The sequence below is a fragment of the Cimex lectularius genome, unplaced genomic scaffold (assembly GCF_000648675.2).
Source record: "Cimex lectularius strain Harlan isolate CLEC.00 unplaced genomic scaffold, Clec_2.1 scaffold353, whole genome shotgun sequence".
Taxonomy (NCBI): Eukaryota; Metazoa; Arthropoda; class Insecta; order Hemiptera; family Cimicidae; genus Cimex; species Cimex lectularius.
Genome location: NW_019393334.1, coordinates 1 through 22,084, shown reverse-complemented (window position 1 = coordinate 22,084; position 22,084 = coordinate 1). Strand labels below are relative to the sequence as shown.

At 35.6% G+C, this 22,084-nt stretch overlaps 1 protein-coding gene across 3 annotated transcripts in view; it reads left to right on the top strand.

The window, feature by feature from the left end:
• LOC106672021 (high affinity cAMP-specific and IBMX-insensitive 3',5'-cyclic phosphodiesterase 8) overlaps positions 1 to 20,992 on the top strand; it is a 63,909-nt gene extending 42,917 nt beyond the window's left edge. The window contains exons 1-13 of one of the 3 annotated variants that reach the window (XM_024229941.1): positions 5,526 to 5,623; positions 5,687 to 5,860; positions 5,918 to 6,132; positions 8,575 to 8,693; positions 10,889 to 11,019; positions 11,174 to 11,281; positions 11,371 to 11,552; positions 11,617 to 11,895; positions 12,313 to 12,440; positions 12,505 to 12,647; positions 12,724 to 12,900; positions 18,623 to 18,752; positions 20,184 to 20,992. In XM_024229941.1, the coding sequence (XP_024085709.1) occupies positions 5,606 to 5,623; positions 5,687 to 5,860; positions 5,918 to 6,132; positions 8,575 to 8,693; positions 10,889 to 11,019; positions 11,174 to 11,281; positions 11,371 to 11,552; positions 11,617 to 11,895; positions 12,313 to 12,440; positions 12,505 to 12,647; positions 12,724 to 12,900; positions 18,623 to 18,752; positions 20,184 to 20,389 (2,010 nt within the window). In that variant the 5' untranslated portion in view covers positions 5,526 to 5,605 and the 3' untranslated portion in view covers positions 20,390 to 20,992. Of the gene's footprint in view, positions 1 to 5,525; positions 5,624 to 5,686; positions 5,861 to 5,917; positions 6,133 to 8,574; positions 8,694 to 10,888; positions 11,020 to 11,173; positions 11,282 to 11,370; positions 11,553 to 11,616; positions 11,896 to 12,312; positions 12,441 to 12,504; positions 12,648 to 12,723; positions 12,901 to 18,622; positions 18,753 to 20,183 lie in introns of those variants that run through there. The other 2 variants (XM_024229940.1, XM_024229939.1) reach the window with 2 other exon arrangements.
• Positions 20,993 to 22,084: the final 1,092 nt, after the last annotated feature.

Below are 22,084 nucleotides of genomic sequence, written 5' to 3'. Positions count from 1 at the left end.
TTCAGCGCATCTCCGATACGACCAAATTAAATTTACAAATTTTAATCTATGGGAAAAAATTGACTTATTTCCAGGTACCAATAAATCACGGTCAAGGTCTATCATTATCATGGGAGGTCACTGTCCTGAAAACTCCCTAATCCCTTCTCATGGTAGATGTAAACAGATAAGAGAGCGACACACAATCGTCCGAGGGAGATATAAAACTAATTGTATTAAGATTAAAATTTTGTTTAGCCAGAAATATGTAATATAAAATTTGAACCGAAGGATGCCTGACAATTAATTTCATTATATTTAATTAATTTTTTTACCATAAGAAATTGAAAGTTTAATTTAGTTTAACAGTTGATTGTAATTGTATTATATTTTGATTATACTTATACATAACAATCAAAATCAATGTTTATAAATTTGCAATAAAATTAGAGTATAATAAAATCAAAGGAGAAAAACAGTATGCACTTACCTGAGGAGTCTTCATCTCAGCAGCTTTATTTTAACTACCATAAATTAGAATACTGAAGCGGCCGATCCTACCGTGTCTCGGGTAAAGCTTACCCCTGAAATTCCTGGCCAGTCACCAAAGCTAATAGCGGAAAAGGCTTCCTAGCATTCAGCACCAAGTTTCGGGTGCATATTCTACAGGGTCAGGAAGTATTTCAGAAGGGGGGGGTGTCACGATTCAGGAGATCTCGCGACACGTGAACCGTGGAAGCGGGGGCGTGGCCACCCTTTTCCAGCGGGGAAAGAAACTCCGCCAGCGTTAGGTCCTTTAGCGCCAGGTGCGCTAAGGACATTGTGAAGGACAGACCTGCTGCGGAGCGGACCCCCAAATTAAATGCAGGGTAATTAAAATAACCCAAAAAGGCATCCTTTGGTTAAAATTTTTCTCCCCCATTATTTATATGTTTTTTTTTTTTTTACAATACAGAAGTACCTTTATTTTTAATAATTTAACCTCATTCCCGTAATCCCCTTTTTTAGTGCACCGCACCTCCTTTTCCACCATCTCACAAAGGGACGAGGAGGTCGTGGCATAGGTGACAGGCAAATAAGCGAAAAGTGGAAAATGTGAAATTCCACAACGGAAAGCATTCAACATATTGTCGCAGGATGACCTGTGTTTGCCTCGAAGGAATATTTAAGCCGAAATAATAACATGACTAAAATTAAGGCAAGCAATATGCCCAAAATACAAATGCCACAATCTCGACGCTATGAATTACCCTATTAGCAATATAAAACACCAGCACTGGCAGAGAACTGTGAGACCAAAATATATTTGGATGCCCAAGCAATAACAGACAGGACTGTCATTCGCAACAAATCTAATATATTGATAATGGATAAGACATATAGAACGTCATATATCATAGATATTATATATTATATTACGATACCTGATGTCGAAAGCACTCAAAAAAGCCGAGCTGAAAAAATTCGGAAGTAGTTTACCTTAGTTGAACCTTAGTTTTGAACTGAAAGAAATGTTTAGACTGGATATAGTTGTGATCGTTCCAATAATAATTCTACAGGTGGTTTGCTACCTAAAGCAACACTGACAAGTATTAACGATATAAGCCTGCCGAGCAAACTTGTTATAGAGGCGCAGAAGGCACTCCTGTTGTGGACATGGCTCGCCAATATAAGAAAGTTTTTAAATATTTAAGTAGCTGTATACACGAAGAAATATAATTTCAAAACAGGGGTTGAAACAAATCAACCTTCTCAAATATTTCTCTAAATAGATGAATATATTGAAATAATAATAATAGCTCTCGAGCGATTCGGGTTCAGCCTTCCTCGTATGTATGACTCTGAGCTCTGTCTGGGCTATACGAGAGTTCTCTGGACCCTCTCGTCGTGCTCTGGTTAGAGAAATACGCCAAACTGAATCGCATTCGGAAAACGGTGGTTGTTGCCTGGGTTCCCGGATACGTCGGCCTGGAGGGTGACGAATGTGCGGCCAAGGCGGCGAAAGCTGAGACGTCCACTCTCCAGACCGGACCATCACGATCAGGCCTTCTGACGCTAAACTCGCAGTGAAAGATGGCAGCGTCAGTGGGCGGGGTCGTCCAAGAGAGGCTCTTGCGAGTCAAGGGCACGACCGGTAGCCGATGAAGTGGGATCGTCCTCACCCGATTGAGGATTGGCCATACACGGTTGACATACGGGCATCTGGTTTGGGCCAAAGCCCGCGTAGGTGCCCCTTACGCAGAGAAAGTTTGCTCGATGTTTCCCTCATAATAGAGGCGGGACATGCCTCCGCTCCGTATAGAGAGCGTGTAGGGATGCCGCCGGATTTAAGAATGGTTTTCGAACACAGCAGTCGGTTTCTTGGTCGCCTGTTGCGTTTTTTAGAAGACGTGGGGATTATTTTACGGTGTATAGTTATATTTATGTCTTTTAACATTATGTGCTTTGTTTGAATTTTATTAGTGTGAGTGGTGAGGGGAGATGGTGAAATATAGTGTCACCAACACTCCTCCAGCAGTGTTGGTGTTTAGGGTAGATGGCGGAATATTGATAAAAGTACCTCATCGATCCTAATTTAGGTTAGATTATTAATAGTGTGCATAGGTCGATAGAGGAATATCCAGTTCTACTGACTAATCTTAATGATCGGAATATATGAATGTATTTATTTGTGCACTGATTTATCCAATTTTAGTAGTGTTAGGCTAGATTACAGTTTGCATGAATTTTGGGCAGAAATGACCTAGCTGTCGATAGCCCCCTGTTCGGGCTGGTCTTAATTAAAATAAGCAAATAAACGGAGGCTTGACGAGTAAAGTAAAATAAAATAAAATGAAAGGGAGGCTTGACGAGTGAAACAAAATAAAATAAAATAAAATAAAGAAAATTTACCTTGGAGTGGACTGTATGAAATATACCTTCTGGTGCGTCGTTGGAATCACCTTCGGCGTCACCGAGCTCGGATTCAGCGTCGGAGAAACCTGTTGAAACTACCAGAAAGTGCGGAGGCGTAGCGAAGAAAAAGTAAAACATAAAATGAGAATACTCCTGCTGTATACGAGGGTAAAAAAAGAGAAAAGAAAACGAGGGTTGACTTTGAGGAGAGACAAAAATGAGGTTAGGCCAATTGGCGAGGTCCGACCAAGCGTGTTCGGCGGTTTGTAACGTACTACTAAGCGTGACGTCGACAGGGCCGACTCAACGCACCTTTAATCCCCTTCGGGTCTGATGACGAGGTGTGACACAACAAAGTTGAATAATGAAAATTTAAATACTCTTTTTATTTTTAAGAAAGAAGAAAATAAAATGTGCCCGGTGCGAACATACCGCCCACCTAAAATGAATATTTTACAAAAAAAATTTTTTTAATAAAATGAAATAAGTAAAATAAAATGAGCCACTTTGGCGAAGGGAGGTATTTANCTCTCTCTCTCTCTCTCTCTCTCTCTCTCTCTCTCTCTCTCTCTCTCTCTCTCTCTCTCTCTCTCTCTCTCTCTCTCTCTCTCTCTCTCTCTCTCTCTCTCTCTCTCTCTCTCTCTCTCTCTCTCTCTCTCTCTCTCTCTCTCTCTCTCTCTCTCTCTCTCTCTCTCTCTCTCTCTCTCTCTCTCTCTCTCTCTCTCTCTCTCTCTCTCTCTCTCTCTCTCTCTCTCTCTCTCTCTCTCTCTCTCTCTCTCTCTCTCTCTCTCTCTCTCTCTCTCTCTCTCTCTCTCTCTCTCTCTCTCTCTCTCTCTCTCTCTCTCTCTCTCTCTCTCTCTCTCTCTCTCTCTCTCTCTCTCTCTCTCTCTCTCTCTCTCTCTCTCTCTCTCTCTCTCTCTCTCTCTCTCTCTCTCTCTCTCTCTCTCTCTCTCTCTCTCTCTCTCTCTCTCTCTCTCTCTCTCTCTCTCTCTCTCTCTCTCTCTCTCTCTCTCTCTCTCTCTCTCTCTCTCTCTCTCTCTCTCTCTCTCTCTCTCTCTCTCTCTCTCTCTCTCTCTCTCTCTCTCTCTCTCTCTCTCTCTCTCTCTCTCTCTCTCTCTCTCTCTCTCTCTCGCTTTCTCGCTCTCTCGCTCTCTATCTCTCTCTCACTTACTCTCAGCTATTCTCTGTCCCTCACTCATTTTCTCTCTCACTCATTCACTCACACTATCTATCTCTTTCTCTCTCTCACTCACTCTCTCTTTTCTTTTTCTCTCTAACAGCAAGGAAAAATCCGGATCCTAACAGATTCCTAACAGGGCACAGCGGACTGAATGGGCATTTGAGGAAGATGGGTGGTTATGAACCTACACAGTGGGTGCAGTTCTGGAAAGAAGCAGAGGACCTACTAATAAACTGTGCTACAATTATCCGCATAAGGAAATGCTTTGGAATGTACAACATAACCGTATAAGATTACAACCATTAAAACAGGGCCAAATAATCAAATTCTTGGATGAATTCGACCGGTATGCTAGGTACGGAATGGAGAATGCAACAATACTTCTTAAAGGGCGCAGTATCAAAAATCAACCCGAATTTATTTAACATCTACTACGTCATTAATCTCACCATTCACAACCTCATCAACTTTTGTCAACGAACGTTACCTAACCCTACTACTCAAGACTTCTTTATCAGAGATTGCCTCAAGACCTCTGAGTACTATCGTTTCATATGTGTCCGTTGAGTACAATGCTAGCCGTAGCGTTCTGACCGGGTGAAAAACAACATAATATTACGTATCTGAAGTTAAAAGCTAGAAGAAAGATTGACTATTGCGAGCTGGTTAAAAGTTTGAGTCGAATGAAAAGTTGTTTCATTGTACCGCACATTATCAGAGATTAGTGACCGTTAATTGATAGTTATTCAGATATCGTGAGATGCGGTCGGGTGTGATGTAGGTTTCAGAAAAACATTTTCTTTATCGTGCCAACGTTTCGATCTTTTATTGAGATCATCTTCAGGGCCTGGGATTTACAAACAATGTTTACATTTAACAAATACATTTTGGATGTGGAAAAGTGAATTTATACAATGAAAAATGTATTTTATATTCAAACAAAGTATTTCTACTCACTCAAAGTGTTTGTCTTCTGTGTAATTGTGCCACCTTGCGTGACGTGTTGAGAGTGCCAGTCGCACGATATCTGAATAACTATCGATGAACAATTACATAAATCGTCCTTTTTTGTCAATTTTTTCTCTCTGTTGTGTTGGAATTAAACAACCTATTCTCCTGCAGAATGAGTTTCTTCTTATTTTCTTAAATAACCATTTATTACTGATAATGTTTTATTATTTTTTCTCTAATGATAAACTGATATTTATACAGTAACGGTATGGCATCCTTCAAAGTTATCGTCATCAGCCTGTGCGCATTTAACTTCATTTTATGTTATAAAATAATAAATTATTATTATTATTATTATTATTATAAAATGAATCAAGAGCAGCGTAAAATGGGATAACGAAAGCAAGGTGAGCAATAAATCATGACATCATACAAGACAAATGCAAATTAAAGATTAGATAAGGTCTGTTAAGAGAAAATAGTTCCTAATAGTTAGGAGGCTGTTCAGACGGAATCGGTCAATAAGGAGGAAAAGATTTTTTCTTAATTTTTAATATTTGTACAATTTTTAACGTTAAAATGAATAAAAAGTGACATTAGATGATTTTTTTATATCAAGTACTATCATTGATGGTTCAGTCTACAGAAGTCAGCCTGTACACTCTTATGTTTTTGTTCCAGATCCTGATTGAAAACTCGGGAACGAACTTGCACGAATATCTGACAGAAGCCCAGAATGCTCTCAACTCGCAAGAAATCGTGAGGACCTCCATGGCTATAAGTGAATCTGTGTACACGGCGTTGGACAAAAGCCGTGACCTTGTTCTTATAACAGATACCAACAGCATAGTCCAAGTGAGAAGCTGGAAGAAAGATTTATTTTTTTTAATGTAACCTGTGAATTTTCTTCAGTACGTCAATTGCCCGTTTGCACTAGTCCTCGGCTACTCGCGCGACGAGATCATCGGAAAGCAGGCCACGATCTACCAGGATCACATGGACCTTGTCCCCGCACTCAGGCAATTAGAAAAAGGTTTCGAATGGCTTGGAAAAATTAGATGGAGAAGCAAGAGTGGAGACATCGTCGGATTGCAGTGTAGGGCCCTCCCGTTTAGTCCTCTTACTACGTAAGTTCCATGTCTAATTGTAGAAGACGAGTGTTATTGGAAAAACCCTTTCCGTTCAATTCAATTTCATTGTGTTCTGCGCACATAAATTCGATATTTAAAAAAAATTACCCATTCTAAGCATCAGCTATTAATTGCTAAATTTATTAATCAGACGTGTTGTTCAACTGACCTTCCCGTTCTTCCAGAAAATGCAAATTATTTCGATTTCATAAGTGAATGCATTTCTAAGGCATANTTTATATATATATATATATATATAGATTTGCGAAACTATTTGCAGTCGTGGTCAATAAATATGTATTTTTTAAAGACATTTTTTATGGCGTAAACAAATTAACATAAATTATTAAACTAATAATAATTAAGCTTTAGGCTAATTATAATCAAGACCTTTGAAAATAACGTGGAGGTCGTAAACCAAAAACATACCTAAACCAAAAACCAAAGTACATCCACATTAAAATAATAAAAGAAGAGGGAAATTCGGGCCACTTTAAACTTAAATAACATAACCTAACCCAACCTATGCGCACTTCCTGCGGTGAAATAGTTGAAGAAAATACATGTTTATCCCAAAAATACATCCACGTTAAAATAATGAAAGTAGGGAGAAATTTGGGCCCCTTTAAGCCAAATTTTACCATTTTACTAAGGGTCAACTTAACTAACAAGGAAGCTGCAAATTTAATTGTTGAAAAAATAAAATTAAAATTAAGGAACCCAAGAAGTTACGAAAAAATCGTGTCTAATGTAAATAACGTGATGGTCGAAAAAAAACCTAACCCTAAATTTACCTAGCATAACCTAACTCGTCCCTAACCCAATCCATGCTAACCTCCAGCGGTGAAATGGTCATGCAAAGAAATTGTGTGTTCCAAAGATACATTCACGTAAAAATAATAAAAGTATGGGAAAATTCGGGCCCCTTTACGCCAAATTTGAACGTTTTGAATCATAATCGTTCTTAAGACTTTTATACGTAGTAGAGATCAACGTAACTGTAACAAAGACATCTCCAAAGTTTGATTGTTAAAAAAAAAACATTAAAATTAAGGAACTGAAGAAATTATGAAAGATAGTGTCTAAAGTGTAAATAACGTGGTGGTTGTAAAACAAAAACAATGCATTATCCACGGGCTGACGATGTTGAGAATTCACATTAGAGAAATAATTACCTAATTTATGATAGTAAGGGGGGGTTAATTGCCAAAGTTTTAGAAATTTTTTCCTTCCTTCTTCCCTATGATTTAATTCTACGTAGTGTGAGAAACCTGAAATGAAATTAAATATATCTTACATAAATTAGTTTTCCTATTGACAGGGGATCCAACTAAGGTCACCACATTCTATAATCTTTGTAACAAAGCAACTTTTCAAAAAGAGAGTAAGAGAATTCACGCTTCGCAAAAAATTAAAATGGATATATTTTTGGGCTGGTTATATAATTGTTTTGCGTAACCATTGAGCGTTACTTGGTAGTACACATGGGTTGGGTTACGTTAGGTTTAACCTAATATTTCGTTAGTATTTAATAATTACTAATTTCATATTAGTATAGTTGTATTTAACCAAAGGTCCGGTTAGGTTAGGTAGGGTTGATAAGGGATGGTTCAGGATTAGGGGCTGGTTAGGTTACATATCCATGATTCAATGTTTTTGGGTGAAGCAGAAAAAATATGCAATTGCGAAGTGTGCATTTTAAAAATCTGTAGTTTCATTTTTACGTGTTTTCTGTAGCAAGCGAATATACCAAGGTACTTCATTGGCGTATGTGGTTTCCGTTCGGTAGGGTTTCGGGTTAGTGTTAGGGACAGGTTAGGGTACTATCGGAATGTTTTTGTCTGCATTAAATACCAAAACAAAGCTAAATTCACATTATTTCTATACAGCCTAAATTGTGCTACAATTTGTAGTTGCAATGAAAAATAGATTATGGCGAAAAACTTGTGGGCAATCGCGTATAAAGTTTTAAATTTTTTCTCAAAATGGTGGATGAGATTTCCCATGAATATGCTTTTATAATTGTCTCAACATTAGTATAGCTTTCTGAAGTGGTTTTGTTATTTTTCCATGTACTTAACCCACGCGACAATACACAGCTTGAAAACTCAAAAGGCGTCATTAGAGACCTAAATGAAGAGAGAACCATTATCTGGTCTGCCAGACTAACGTTTCCTACCTGTCTATAAATAAAGAAGTTCCTGTAATACTTGAAGGCTTAGTGCCCCACTCCTCATTGGGTGACATGGATTAAGGGTCAAAACACATTACACCAGTTATTTTCAAATTATTCTCAATTAAATTTAAAAAGGGCTTTGCCAGAATTCGAACCCAGAACACGATCTTTATTTTTTTTATAATAATTTAGATTACAGTTATTTTTTAAATATATAATTTCTTCTTTTTGAAACAAATTGACTAAATCAATTCAATTTTCAGTTTGCCTACGCATTATTTGTACATGCAGGACAACCCTTTTGAGAATCACATCTACCCAAGGGGAAGTCTGCCATCGATTCGAAAAGGATCGTATGATTTGAAGTCTATAATCAGTGAAGGTAAACAGTTTATTAGTATTAGCCATTAAATTAATTTTTTTAGTATATTAATATATTGGTAATGCATGCATATGGTTGAATCAAATAGAATTTATGAGAATTTTTCATGTGGTCTGCAGGGTTGTGAATATGTAATTCGGTTTTTATAGATCATTTTAGTCTGCTTATATACACCACTGAAAATGGCGAAATGTCAAAATGCGTCTAAGAGGCCAACCCAGTGAGGAAAGGCAGACCAAAATGATAAGTAATGACAAAATTTATTACTCTATTAGCTTTATAACCCGGCGTTGCCTAAGGGGATAATAAAAAAGTGTTATTTAACACATTATTTTGAATACACATATTGCTATTTTATGTATTTTTAATTATGTGTAGAGATTAGTGACCGTTAATCGATAGTTATTCAGATATCGTGAGATGCGGTCGGGTGTGATGTAGGTTTCAGAAAAACATTTTCTTTATCGTGCCAACGTTTCGATCGAGATCATCTTCAGGGCCTGGGATTTACAAACAATGTTTACATTTAACAATTACATTTAGGATGTGGAAAAGTGAATTTATACAATGCAAAATATATTTTATATTCAAACAAAGTATTTCTACTCACTCAAAGTGTTTGTCTTCTGTGTAATTGTGCCATCCTTGCGTGTCGTGTTGAGAGTGCCAGTGAGATTTTGCTTTTGTTTTATGTTTATATATGTTTGGTGTTGAAGGGGTGGGGAAGGAAGTCGGTATATAAAAGACAATTTTGTGTAAGGCGTCGGCTTCTTTGAAGTGATATCTCAATAACAGATCGAAACGTTGGCACTATAAAGAAAATGTTTTTCTGAAACCTACATCACACACCAGACCGCATCTCACGATATCTGAATAACTATTTTTAATTATGTTTAATCTATTAGGTTTCGTGGTCCCATCGATTAAATAAATACTTTTCAATTAATTAAAGCTTTGGTTGAGATAAAAAAGGAATGAAAATGGCAAAAAGAAGGGAAAATTCTAAAGGTGGGGTTGAGATGGGAAGTTAGTGTCCGAGATGATCGAAGTCACGATAGCTCAAGTGGTAGATTAGCGACGTATTTAGCCGAAGGTCATGAGTTCGAATCGCGCTCGTGAAACTGACTTTTTATCTCAACCAAAGCCTTAATCAGTTGAAAATTATGTTTAATATTACATTCTGTCATCTTAAGATCTGACTCTTCAAAGCAGTTATAGCCCTATATCTCTTCTGCCGGGTATAAGCAAGGCAGTTGAGCACATTATAGTGAAAAGGTTGAACACGTTTATAGAAAATAACATTATTTCAAATAAACAATATGGCTTTCGTAGTCATCATTCTACCGTTGCACAATTAACCAGAGTGACTTACATTGTTGAACATAACTATGACACAGGGATCTTTTTTCAAATTATTTCAAGCGAATTTTCCCAAGTATGTTGTTTACTTTTTAAAAAGCTACTTAGAGAATAGAAAATTCCATGTAGTGGCTGGTAATGGTGAATCATCAGTAAGATCTATCTCAACTGGGTACCCCAGGAATCCGTTCTGGGACCTATTTTATTTAACATATTCATCAATGATTTAACTAAAACGAAAACTAAATGTAGTTATGCATGTTACGCAGATGATACAGCATTCTTTATCTTGTCATATCTCCACAGTTCTCAAGAAATGCTTCAAATACTTTGACAAATGGCGGATTAGACCCAATGAAACTAAAACCGAAGTTATGTTGTTTACTAAATGTAGGCCATACGTTAATAGATTTGTTCTTGTAAAGGGCAGAATACTCCCTTGGAAAAAATAAATAAAATATCTAGGGGTAATTTTGGATTCAAAATTTTCAAAAACGAAGCATGTTAATATAGTGTGTGTCAAGGGATTGGGTATAATCTGCACTGTATTCCTTCTCTTAAACAAGAACACAAAGCTTAGCACAGCAAATAAAAAATTAATTTATTATCATTATATAAGTTCAGTATTACTGTGTGAAGCTCCGGAATGGTCAAACACGTGTAATACTAACTATATCGGTATATGCAGTATACTTAAAATATATATATATTGATTGATCACATAAATTTTAAGTATACTGCATTCCTTTTTGCTCTATGTGAAATACAATAATTTACAAGTAATGATCCATAAAAAAGATTTCTTTAAATATTTACCATATTCCATTGCGTTCCAGGATCAGCCCGTAGACAAAGCCTGGCGAAACTGTACAATCTACCGCTGGAAGCACCAATCACCAAGGTGCTGTCACTTTTGTGCTCTGCGCAGGAAAACGCTGCACCTTCTGTGGTTCAGATGCTGGAGCAGGTAAATTCACTATTCGTGATGAATGTAAAGGTTAGGTGTCGAGTTTTCGTTTTGAGTGAGAAATACTTTCCCCCAATTAAATCCACCTACGAATTTTTCATTTAAAATGTATTCAGGGAAAAAATATTTTGGCTTACTTTATATTTTTGTTTAGGTAATGGACATCTTAAGAACCACGGAGCTTTACACATCACATTTAAAAACCGACAACCTTCGAGCTGAAGACCCATTGACCAAAAATTTGATCGCAGCACTCGTAGCGGTAAACAGGATAATATACTAAATTTTCATAATGGAAAATTCATCAAATTATATCTTTAATTTATTATATAATTATTCTTTACATTATAGCCAGCTACGTCAGCCGTTATGCCAAGGCGAAGCTCCAGCGAATCGATCGTCACTAAGAAAAAACCGGGCATCAAAAAGAATAACGTCATGCTTCCAATGTCTAAAGAGTTGAGGGAAGAAATGGATAAAATCTCTTCTTGGGATTTCGACGTGATTCAAATTGAAAAGATGACAAGTTGCAAGTGAGTACTTTTTTCAAATTTAATGTTAAGACAATTCGAGCAAAATGTTTTACTCTACTTTCAGACCTCTTGTGTACATTGGTATGAGGATATTTTCGACTTTCTCTGTCCACCGGACTTTAGCAGTGGACGAAAAGACCATTTACGGCTGGCTTGTCACAATGGAGAAAAATTACAAGCCGGCGAACACATACCATAACTCGACACATGCAGCGGACGTTCTCCAAGCAACTGCATGCTTTTTAATAAAGTTGAGACAGAAGAAATTGCTGGATCCACTAGATGAAGCATGTTGCCTTATAGCAGCCACTGCCCATGACCTCGGACATCCGGGAAAATCAAAGTGAGTACTGAACATTTGTCAGCCGTTTTCATTTAAAATTATCCTACATTCAATGTTAGACAAATAATTATTTTCTGACGTTGTCCATGGACGAAGGCTTGACGTAAGTAATCCAATAATTAAAAAATCTAATTAAAAAAGTTCATTTATCATGTTCTATAAAGAAACGTTTATCATGCTACAGCCAGGATAAATCATGCTCTCTTAGCATTCCTACTTTTGGAAAACATTGTACGTGAACTTTCTGGGCCATTAGAACAAACAAACAAATCGATCTAGTCATCACTTAAATTTTGTAGTACGTGAACCGTTTTAACAAAAACATTCATTATTAGAGGAATTAAAGTGGAAAGAATGTTTTCATGTTATGCTTTTATAATGTGTGATTAAAAAATTCAAAATGTAATTTTTTTCTAGCACATTTTTGACCAACTCCAGTCACGACTTAGCAATATTGTACAATGATAACAGTGTATTGGAACAGCACCATGCTGCGCTCACTTTTAAATTAACTTTGAGCGATGAGCGTATAAATATATTCAAAGGTAAACCATGTTTTTTATTAGTTAAAAAAAATACGATTCGTTAAAATTTTACTTTCTTTAAAAGGCCTTGATAGAAAAACCTATCCGTTGGCTAGAGCTTGCATCATCGAAATGATCTTGGCGACTGATATGTCCAAACATTATGAACACTATACGAAATTCGTCACTGTTTTTAACAAACCCAATGAGGAGAATGCGGAAAATAGAGTAATTAATTTTCACCCTTCTAATCTTCAGCTGTAGCTCAAATTATGTTAAACTAACTCTGAATCGTAATTCCTAGCAGCGAGAACGAAAAAATTCGTCCGAGTGTGATAATGATGGAAAACACATCACGCCAGAGGATATCATGCTTGTGAAGAGGATGCTGATTAAATGCGCTGATGTCTCAAATCCAACCAGGCCGATACATTTGTGCAAACAATGGGCCGGGCGAATCGCCGAGGAGTACATCGCCCAGGTACTTCCATATTATTATAATTATCTACAGGAGGGATAAGGCAAAATCAATTCCAAATTCCAACATTTTGTTATTTTATCAAAAACATACAAAAAACTAGTACAACATAAAGAAGTTGTAACTACAAATTTTAACATAAACCTTCAGCAAATAGAGAAGTCATTAGTATTTGTTATAGTGTGTAAATTTGACTTCTACTACACACAAAACTCACCTTACTTGTGTTTTGAAGAAGAAGAAGAAAATAAATTTTATTCTGTGGTTTTGGGCACCGTCAAATAAACAAGAAAGTACAAAAATTTTGCACAAATCGTGTCAAAATGAATTTTATAAATACAGATTTAAATGTAATAGCACAAAAATAAATGAAATTTACTAAATTAAATCAGAGGAGGATTAACAAAAATTAAATGTACCAAAAGAGCAGAACATTATCATCTTTAACGTTAAATTGGAGGGCTTCGTATACTATAATGTTAATTATTCAGATATCGTGAGATGCGGTCGGGTGTGATGTAGGTTTCAGAAAAACATTTTCTTTATCGTGCCAACGTTTCGATCTTTTATTGAGATCATCTTCAGGCCTGGGATTTACAAACAATGTTTACATTTAACAATTACATTTAGGATGTGGAAAAGTGAATTTATACAATGCAAAATATATTTTATATTCAAACAAAGTATTTCTACTCACTCAAAGTGTTTGTCTTCTGTGTAATTGTGCCATCCTTGCGTGTCGTGTTGAGAGTGCCAGCGAGATTTTGCTGTTTTATGTTTATATATGTTTGGTTTTGAAGGGGTGGGGAAGGAAGTCGGTATATAAAAGACAATTTTGTGTAAGCCGTCGGCTTCTTTGAAGTGAAATAAGCCGACAAAGGGGAACAATGTGTTGGTAATAGTTCGGCCAGATTGTCCTTTCAGGATTATATAGAAAGGGGATAAATAGGAAAAGGAAAGCTAAATTGTTGGGAAATTAGACTATGTGAAAAGTATTTGATGTGTGGAATGTAATGTAATGATATATGTATGTTATCTATATTGTATTTGGTTAATGATATTGGCGTAGCTGCGACTGAGTTTATATGTATCTGTTCTGTAATTGATGCTGTGTTTATCTCTGTTGATATAAACCATTTCTAAGAAATTACGTTTATATTTGTTTTGTTCTGTATGTAATATTTTTGGATTTTTGAAGTCGAAGTTGTGTTGGTGTTCAAAGTGGTGGGTAGCGAGTGCTGTAGGATTTTGCTTGGGTTTTTTGCAATCATAGATATGTTGCTTTACTCTCTTGTCCAGATATTGGGATGTAAGACCGATGTAAGTTGCCGGACAGTTTAAACAGTTGATCTTGTAGATTACGTCCGATTTATTTGTTATTGGTGTGGGATCTTTAACTTTGAAAAAAAGTGTTTGGATTGTTTTATAATTTTTGAAAGCTATTTTGAAGTTATCGGACGAGAGAAATGTGTTTATTTGTGTGATAGGCCTTGAATAAATGGTATGGAAATGTATGCTTGTTTGTTTGTATTTTATATATTTAATGTAGTATTATTAGTAATAGTGGAAAGCGTTAGTGTTGTGTTGTAGTTGTTGATTATTCTGTTAATTATGTGCTTAGGGTAGAGATTGTTATGGAGGATCTTTGTATATCTTTATGTTCTTGTGGTGAAATGGTTCATGGCTCAGGGTAATCATTCTGTGAAGTAACCCTTTGGCCGTGTTTATTATTGTATGAAGAGGATGGTGAGATTTAAAGTTGAGGTAGCGATCTGTGTTTCTTGGTTTTTGGTACCAATCTGTGATTAATGTGCCATCTGGTTGTTTTATTATGATGTTCATGTTTTATTTTAATTTTGATAAAAATTACAAATTATAATAATAATTACTGCCTGGACGGCATACATTGAAATGAAAAAGCCAACCTGGCAGCCAAGGAGCGAGCAGCAAGGACGCCACATGACCCGGATACACCAGCGAGTCCAGCGGATGTGAAAAATTACATTAAAAAGAGATGCTGGGCCACCATGGGTGACAAACTACCTGAAATAAAATCGCCAGTCAAATCATGGACCAAGGAAGAAATAGAAATGATAAATGGTGTAGTGAGTATGTTGTTCAATCTTTATAAAAAGATAGTTCCTACTCACAGTTAGTCGTTTTCAACGATCTGAATTTCAACCTTTTAGCTCATCATCAGGTTGAAGGAATTTACAACCACGTCTCTCGGCATGGATTGTAAAAGTGAACCTGCCAACGCGACATTCCAATGAGAAGCTGGCTTTCAAAACCGCTCAATTTTGAACGAGTGAAAAGTTGGAATTAATTAATTTGGAATTAGTTAATTAATTTGACTAATTTGTATGACTAATATTATTTACGTACATATTTAAAATAGGAGGTAAATAAAAATTTATCTTATTATTCATTATTGGCGGGGTGGCTGAGTCCAATTTTGTCTTTTAAAGTTAATTTTTATATTCTTTTAACAGCAACCTATCAATAAATATTTCTTGATATCCATTGGTCTTTGCTAAGGTTTTAATCGTTGGTAATTCTTTTTCATAGTTAGCAGGTGTTAATGGGAGTTTTAATATACGGTCTATGAGCAAAATGAAACCAGCAGTTTTTTGGGGTACATGGTTGACAACAATATACTTGTTTCATGGTTTCTGTAGTTGTGGGTTTTCTATATGTCTATTTTGATTGGGTTGTTTAATATGTACAGTTGAAGTCTAAAAAGTTTAAACAAATCATCTTTATTAATTTCCTATGTAAACTTTATATTACGGTGTAGAGAATTAATTAGTTGGAAGAATTCTGTTAGATCCTCTCATGTTCCCGACCATATACATAAAATATCGTCTACATCTAAATTTCATTAATTTGTTGTTTGATTTGAGAAGATTTTTTTCAAAATTATCCATCAATGTTTCGGCACAAAGTGGGGTTAATGACGACCTCATTGGTAACCTTTTCAAGTCATAAAATTGATTATTGAATTTACAATAATTAGATAGTAGGCATATATTTCAGAGGTCTATTATATATTTTTTTACAAATTCGTTAATAGAATTTTCCATTTGTTTTTGTTTTATAAGTTTTGTACATTCTAACAGGGATAAAAGGTTTAGAGTACGTTTTATAGGTACGCATTTCCTTAGAAAGATCCTCTCAAAAACTAAAGACAATGTTGACAACTTGGCAAAAAGCGGGGTTTACCAATTTAATTGTATGAATTGTGACAATAAATAAATAGGGCAAAGTAGCAGAGAAATTAAAACGAGTGTTAAAGAACACTTGCCTAATTCGAACAAATTTTCAAATTATAAAGACCATCTAAAAGAAACAAAACACAATTTCAATTTGAATTTAGATACAACAGTGTCATACAGTTTCAACAAAGAGAAAGAACTAGACTGGTTTGATAAATTTGGAATTAAAAAATGTAAAATAGAACATGAAGATAAATGCATTAATATATAATTGAATTTTATTTACCTCCTATTTTAAATATGTACCTACATAACATTAGTCATACAGTTTAGTCAAATTAAGAAAATATTTTTTATTTTGTCATTATTTACTAATTTATTATGATTATGTTTTATTAATAAAAACCACAAATTAATCACTAATCACTCTCTCTTACACTTCATGTCGAGAGGTGGTTGTAAATTCCTTCAACCTGATGATGATCTATAACCTTCAAATACGTTCGTTGAAAACAACTATTTGTGAGTTAGAATTATCATTTTATAAGACCAAGGAAGAAATGGGAGGAAAAACGAACCACGTTGACTTGCCTGCGGATAGGTCACACGCTGAGACATGATTTTCTCCTCACCAATGAAAAACAACCGAAATACCCTTTATTCGGCTCACAAGTATATGTAAAGCACATATAAACATTATATGAGGAATTAGTGATAAGATGGAATGAAAAGCTATTATAATTTTTATATAATATTATATAAAATTTCAATATTGTATTATTTCAAGGTTGCCAAAAATTTAAGATTTGGATTGAGCCAGTTTTGAAGCAATTTGTGCAGCTAACCTATCATATGGGTGGAATAAGTTGAAATTATTCTCAATTGATTGGTCCAAGTCCCACCTATTTTCGTAAGAGTAGTTTCAATAAAAACAAAACAATATTCTGATTTGCTAGGTAGGGGAAGAAAAGTAATATGGAAATAAAATGTTTATTGAATAAAAAATCCGCCTAGACGGTGAACATTGAACTGAGCCGGTGTTGATCTAAACCCATGAGTTTGGAGACAATTTTATATTGGATTCAGTCGATTTTGGTCAATTAGGTTTTGCTAACTGTAAATTGTTTGTAAAAATGTGGATTGAGGCGGTTTTGAAAATAATCGCCTCAATTATGTCAATGTTTGAAAATAGAGCCAAAGCACCTTTTTACATTTTTTTCTAAACTGACAAAGGGTTGGCTACAAACATGGGATCACTGATTTTAATGAAACTTTTTCTAGGATCTAGTTCAAAATATAGACACCTGTCCAAGCATTCTTCCCAAGATGATCTAGGAGCTCATAAAAAAATGTTTTACGTAATTTAACGTTTTTTATGTACATTGCTGGTCTTTCTTGTGTATGTATTTCAAAATTATTATATATCAGTTAATTTTCTTCTTTTTTACTTAGAGCAAGAAAAATATATAGAATATAATAATGTATGCCGCTTGGTCAGAAATTATGTATCTTAATACCTAAAATACACTAGGCTAGCTGCCAAATAAAATTTTATACATAGTGAAGTATGCTAAAACATTTTTTTAGCATGAACCATAGTTGATACTTGTTTTCCACACCCCTGAAAACCCATCAATACAAACTTTTGTGAAAATCAAGAAATTAAACTTGTTTCTCCCATTTTTTGCCATCCAATTTGCTTCAGACCTGGTTTAGAAAATTATAAAAATGGTGATAAATTGGAAAAGACTACCGATGTAGTGAATTGTTAATATAGGCTGAAAGAAGAAGAACTTATATTTCAAACAGTTGCCATAATATTTAATTTGGATAATATCTACAGGAATTATGAATTTTTAAGTAGGACAACAGGATACAGAAGAAAAACGTTTCAGGCATTCAGCCTAAATATGTTTATTTTTTGTTAGCAATAAAAAATTGTATTTATGGTTAACTAGTATCACGAAAAAAGTAGGAATGCCAGCTATGAATATTTTAAAAAGGATTGATCCAAGGATACTTCTTTGGGGGACTCCAGATTTTACGAAAAAATAAAAAGGGATAGGGATGTGTATACGATTACAGAATAAGTACTGGAATGTATATTCCTGAGTTTCCACAGTATATAGAAAGAGACCCAAGCAAGACACATCCTGCGTAGGAGAACAAAACAAATCGATTGGTGTACATAATAACCTTGACATACAGGCACAATTAAGGTAGAAAAACAAAAACCTCTTAAATTACGTTTAAAATTTTTTTTTCACGGCTCTTGGGTCCCATTGGCTAGAATAATGCTCAGACATGTGTCTAATATTTTTTGATCTACTATCACCAAAAAACGTTTCCTAGCCATTTATAGCCGCCTTTAGGTAATGTCCTGATGATGACTTTAAAATTGGTCGATAGCTCGGCAGATAACAGTTAAATTGGTTTTTTCCTTCACTTGACCATACATCCAGCTTATTCATAAAGATCAGTCAATTTATTCAACTTTTTTTTACTTCCAGACCGACGAAGAAAAAAGCAGGGACTTACCTATTATTCTCCCTGGATTCGACAGAGATAATCTGTCTATCCCAAAGACGCAAATTGGCTTCATGGATTATATAGTCAATGCGATGATTGAGGAATGGGACTGTGAGTACATTTTACAATGTAGCATAATTTGTATGTGTCCAAGATAAAAATAAACATATATTAACAAAAATTTTATATTGATATAAGAATGTTATAGTATTTTATAATTACTTTAATATTTTTTAAAGTTTATTATTAAATTTATTTTTAAATTATTTATTACATTAATTATTTTATAATTTTAGGATAATCATTTTTTTTAAATGGACAAGAGGTAATCTCATTATGTCACAGTTATGTTCCTGTTGGATAACGTCTCGGCAAAACAGTCAATGTTCTTTAGGTACTCGTTTCCATAGGTTTGGAGGGTAAGGAAAAGGTGGACTAGGTGGCTAAGGCCGTCCCAAACACAGACTTAACCACAGTGATCTGGCCCTCTGATGCTAAAACCGAATTAAAACATGATTAGAAGGAAGTGGAAGCCAATGGGTCAATGGGCCAGACCAACAGAGAAGCTCTCACATACCAAGAGCACTGTCGATAGGTTAGCCTTTGGAGGACCGGACTCATAGAAGAAGGGTCATTCTCACCCAATGGCTAGGTTGACATGCGGATACTTACTTTTGGGCCAAAGCCCATGCATGTCTCCGACATGTAGAGAAATTGTTCAATTGCCTCACTTAACTGAAGGAGGCAACTCCTTGCTCCATCTAGAGAGCATGTACAAATGACACCTGATATAAGGATTGTGCTTGAACACAGCAGTGAGTAACTGTGTCTCCTGTTCTCATTTTTGGAGGAACAAGGCTTATTTTATGTTGTTGATATAAGTGTGATCATGAGTGTGTGTTGATAGTGAATGTATTTATTAGCGTGACTGTGTAGTGTGAGAGGGTGTATGGTTGAATATTGAGTACTCAATGACCCACAATTAGTTTTAGTTACATACGTGTAGAAGGTGATACAGAAATAACAACTGCTCTACCCCCTTGCGTGAATATGTAAATAAGAAAGAATGTATTTAAGAGTGAATGAGAGATGGAATCGGTTTGTACCTGGAGACTAATTGGGTTAAGGGATGAGATAATCTAGCTGTTGATAGAACCTGGAGCCTAACCTTGGTGGCTGGACGGATGAGACCAAGGACTGAACCTAGTCTATCAACGCCGAAGGTGGGAGATTCTTGAGGCCTGCCAGTAATATATTGAAAATTACACAAGCTGTAATTACCGGCATGCTGCGAGAAGTAATAGGATCAATTCTGTACATGCCTATATGTTGATATGTGTGCAGATTTGAGCTTGTATGAATCAGTAGTCAATATGCCATTGCTTCTCGCATTTCGGCTAAGATCAAAGTATAGTGTAGTCAATATATCTCAATTATTAAAATAATACAATTTTATATACATATATAGCTGTATATTTTGTGTTGTTGCTTTTTCGATCCAGCAAACCAAATTTTGAAGATTTGAAATTTAATTTTTTTCAGCATTCATCGAAATGCCTGAAATGCTGTATCATTTACGTAAGAATTATGACTATTGGAGAGAGCTCTCAGAAAAAGGAGTTACGGGTATCGAGGATCCCGAAAAAAGGAGAAGCTCAATAGAAAACTGCACACAGGTTGAACAACTAACGGAAAACAAGACGCCCAGACGAGAAAGTTCCTCAGAAGAAAGCTCTAATCTCAATTGAAAATCATAATTCCCAAAATTTAAGGATGTAATTATATAATTCAGATGTATTTATTATAAAATTGCCACTTTAAAATTATTCTTTCTTAAATTAACGTAAAATGCAGACCATTTTGAAAACCATGATTTCATTGTCACAATATTTGTACTAAAAAAGAAATTGATCACGCTGGTTTTTTGTTTCAAATGATGGACAAATAAGTCTTTATGTTACAATAGATAACACAATCAATTATTTATTCAACAGTTAAATGAGTGCTATATTTTATCTAGTCTATGAATTAAATTTGCGAAAAGAAAACCTGGTTTGAAAAGTTAGCACTTTAAAACTGAATTTTCATTGTTTTTTATTGTTTTCTTTTCTTCCTTTTTTTAAATATTATAGTATGTAAATGTTGATCCACTGTTACTTGCTGTAATACAATTTATATTTATTGTAGAACTGAAGATATTTTCGATGACATCGTCATATTCAATTCATGGTGGCTTGGTAATGTTTATGTCACTGTGTTACAATATTTATAATTATTACATTCAACGTTCTAGCAATGAATTTTACACTATAATGTAAAGTGAAAATAAATCTCTGACATAACATATTATATTTCCTTTTCCTTTTTTTTTGTAACAAATATAAACACCAAATATACCACAACAAATACAACAAACCACAAAATATAAAATTTTAAAAAGGAATTTGTTTAATACCCCAATTCCAACTGTTGTGTACATGAGCCGTGTCCAACGTTGAGCCCCTTAATCCATCTTTATCATTAAGGATGAGAAGAAAGGGTATTAACCTTGCTATTTTGTATTATTAAGCTTTTACAGGAAAGAAAAAGAGCGAGAGAAAGAGAAAGTGAGGTGTGTTGAAAGTTACCTACAAAATTACATTGTTTATATTCGATGGTGGGAAGGTCTGACTTCTTAGTGTAAATCATCATGGCTTTTTTGCTCATTTAACTTTCTCCGCCACCGAGTACCCCAGTTAGTAATGACGATCAGGTGGTCCAGGATTGCTTCTGTCGATAAGGTAAGATCGGAGTGTGTAGTTTGGTTATGTTAGGAATGTAGATTCTGTGGAGGTCCTACGATAGTCCATTGTGGAACACCAACTTTGACATACTGCATGAAAAATTGGATCCGATTTTTTTTTTAACCCAGCGGTTTGAGAGAACGTGAGAACTATCTCTTCAGTATGAGATAGAACGTGTATGGAGGATTACATTTTAACTTGAAAATGGGATCAGGGTGCCATACCCGGTCAGTAAATATAAAATGCGGGTTCTGGAACAGTTGAGGTGGGCGTTAGATGAAGAGGGGACTGGGCTATGTATTCGTCGGACCCGATGGCCTGTCTGCGGGAGCTGACAAAAGGTGAAGTGGGGAGAGGTGTAGGCTATTCATTAGCGGGAACCGAGTGCTTGAAATTTCACTTCCCTAGTAGTTATAAAATGCGGATTCTGGTACAGTTGAGGGGGGTGAGATGAAGAGGGGTCTAGGCTATGTATTCGTCGGACCCGATGGCCTGTCTGTGGGAGGTGACAAAAGGCGAAGTGGAGAGAGGTGTAGGCTATGCATTAGCGGGACCCGAGGACTTGAACGTACCGCGGCTGGGCAAAGCGTCCGCGTCAATCCAAGCATCGACCATATTTGCGAGTATTAGTATAGGAGGCTTCTCCAGGCACCCCCTCGC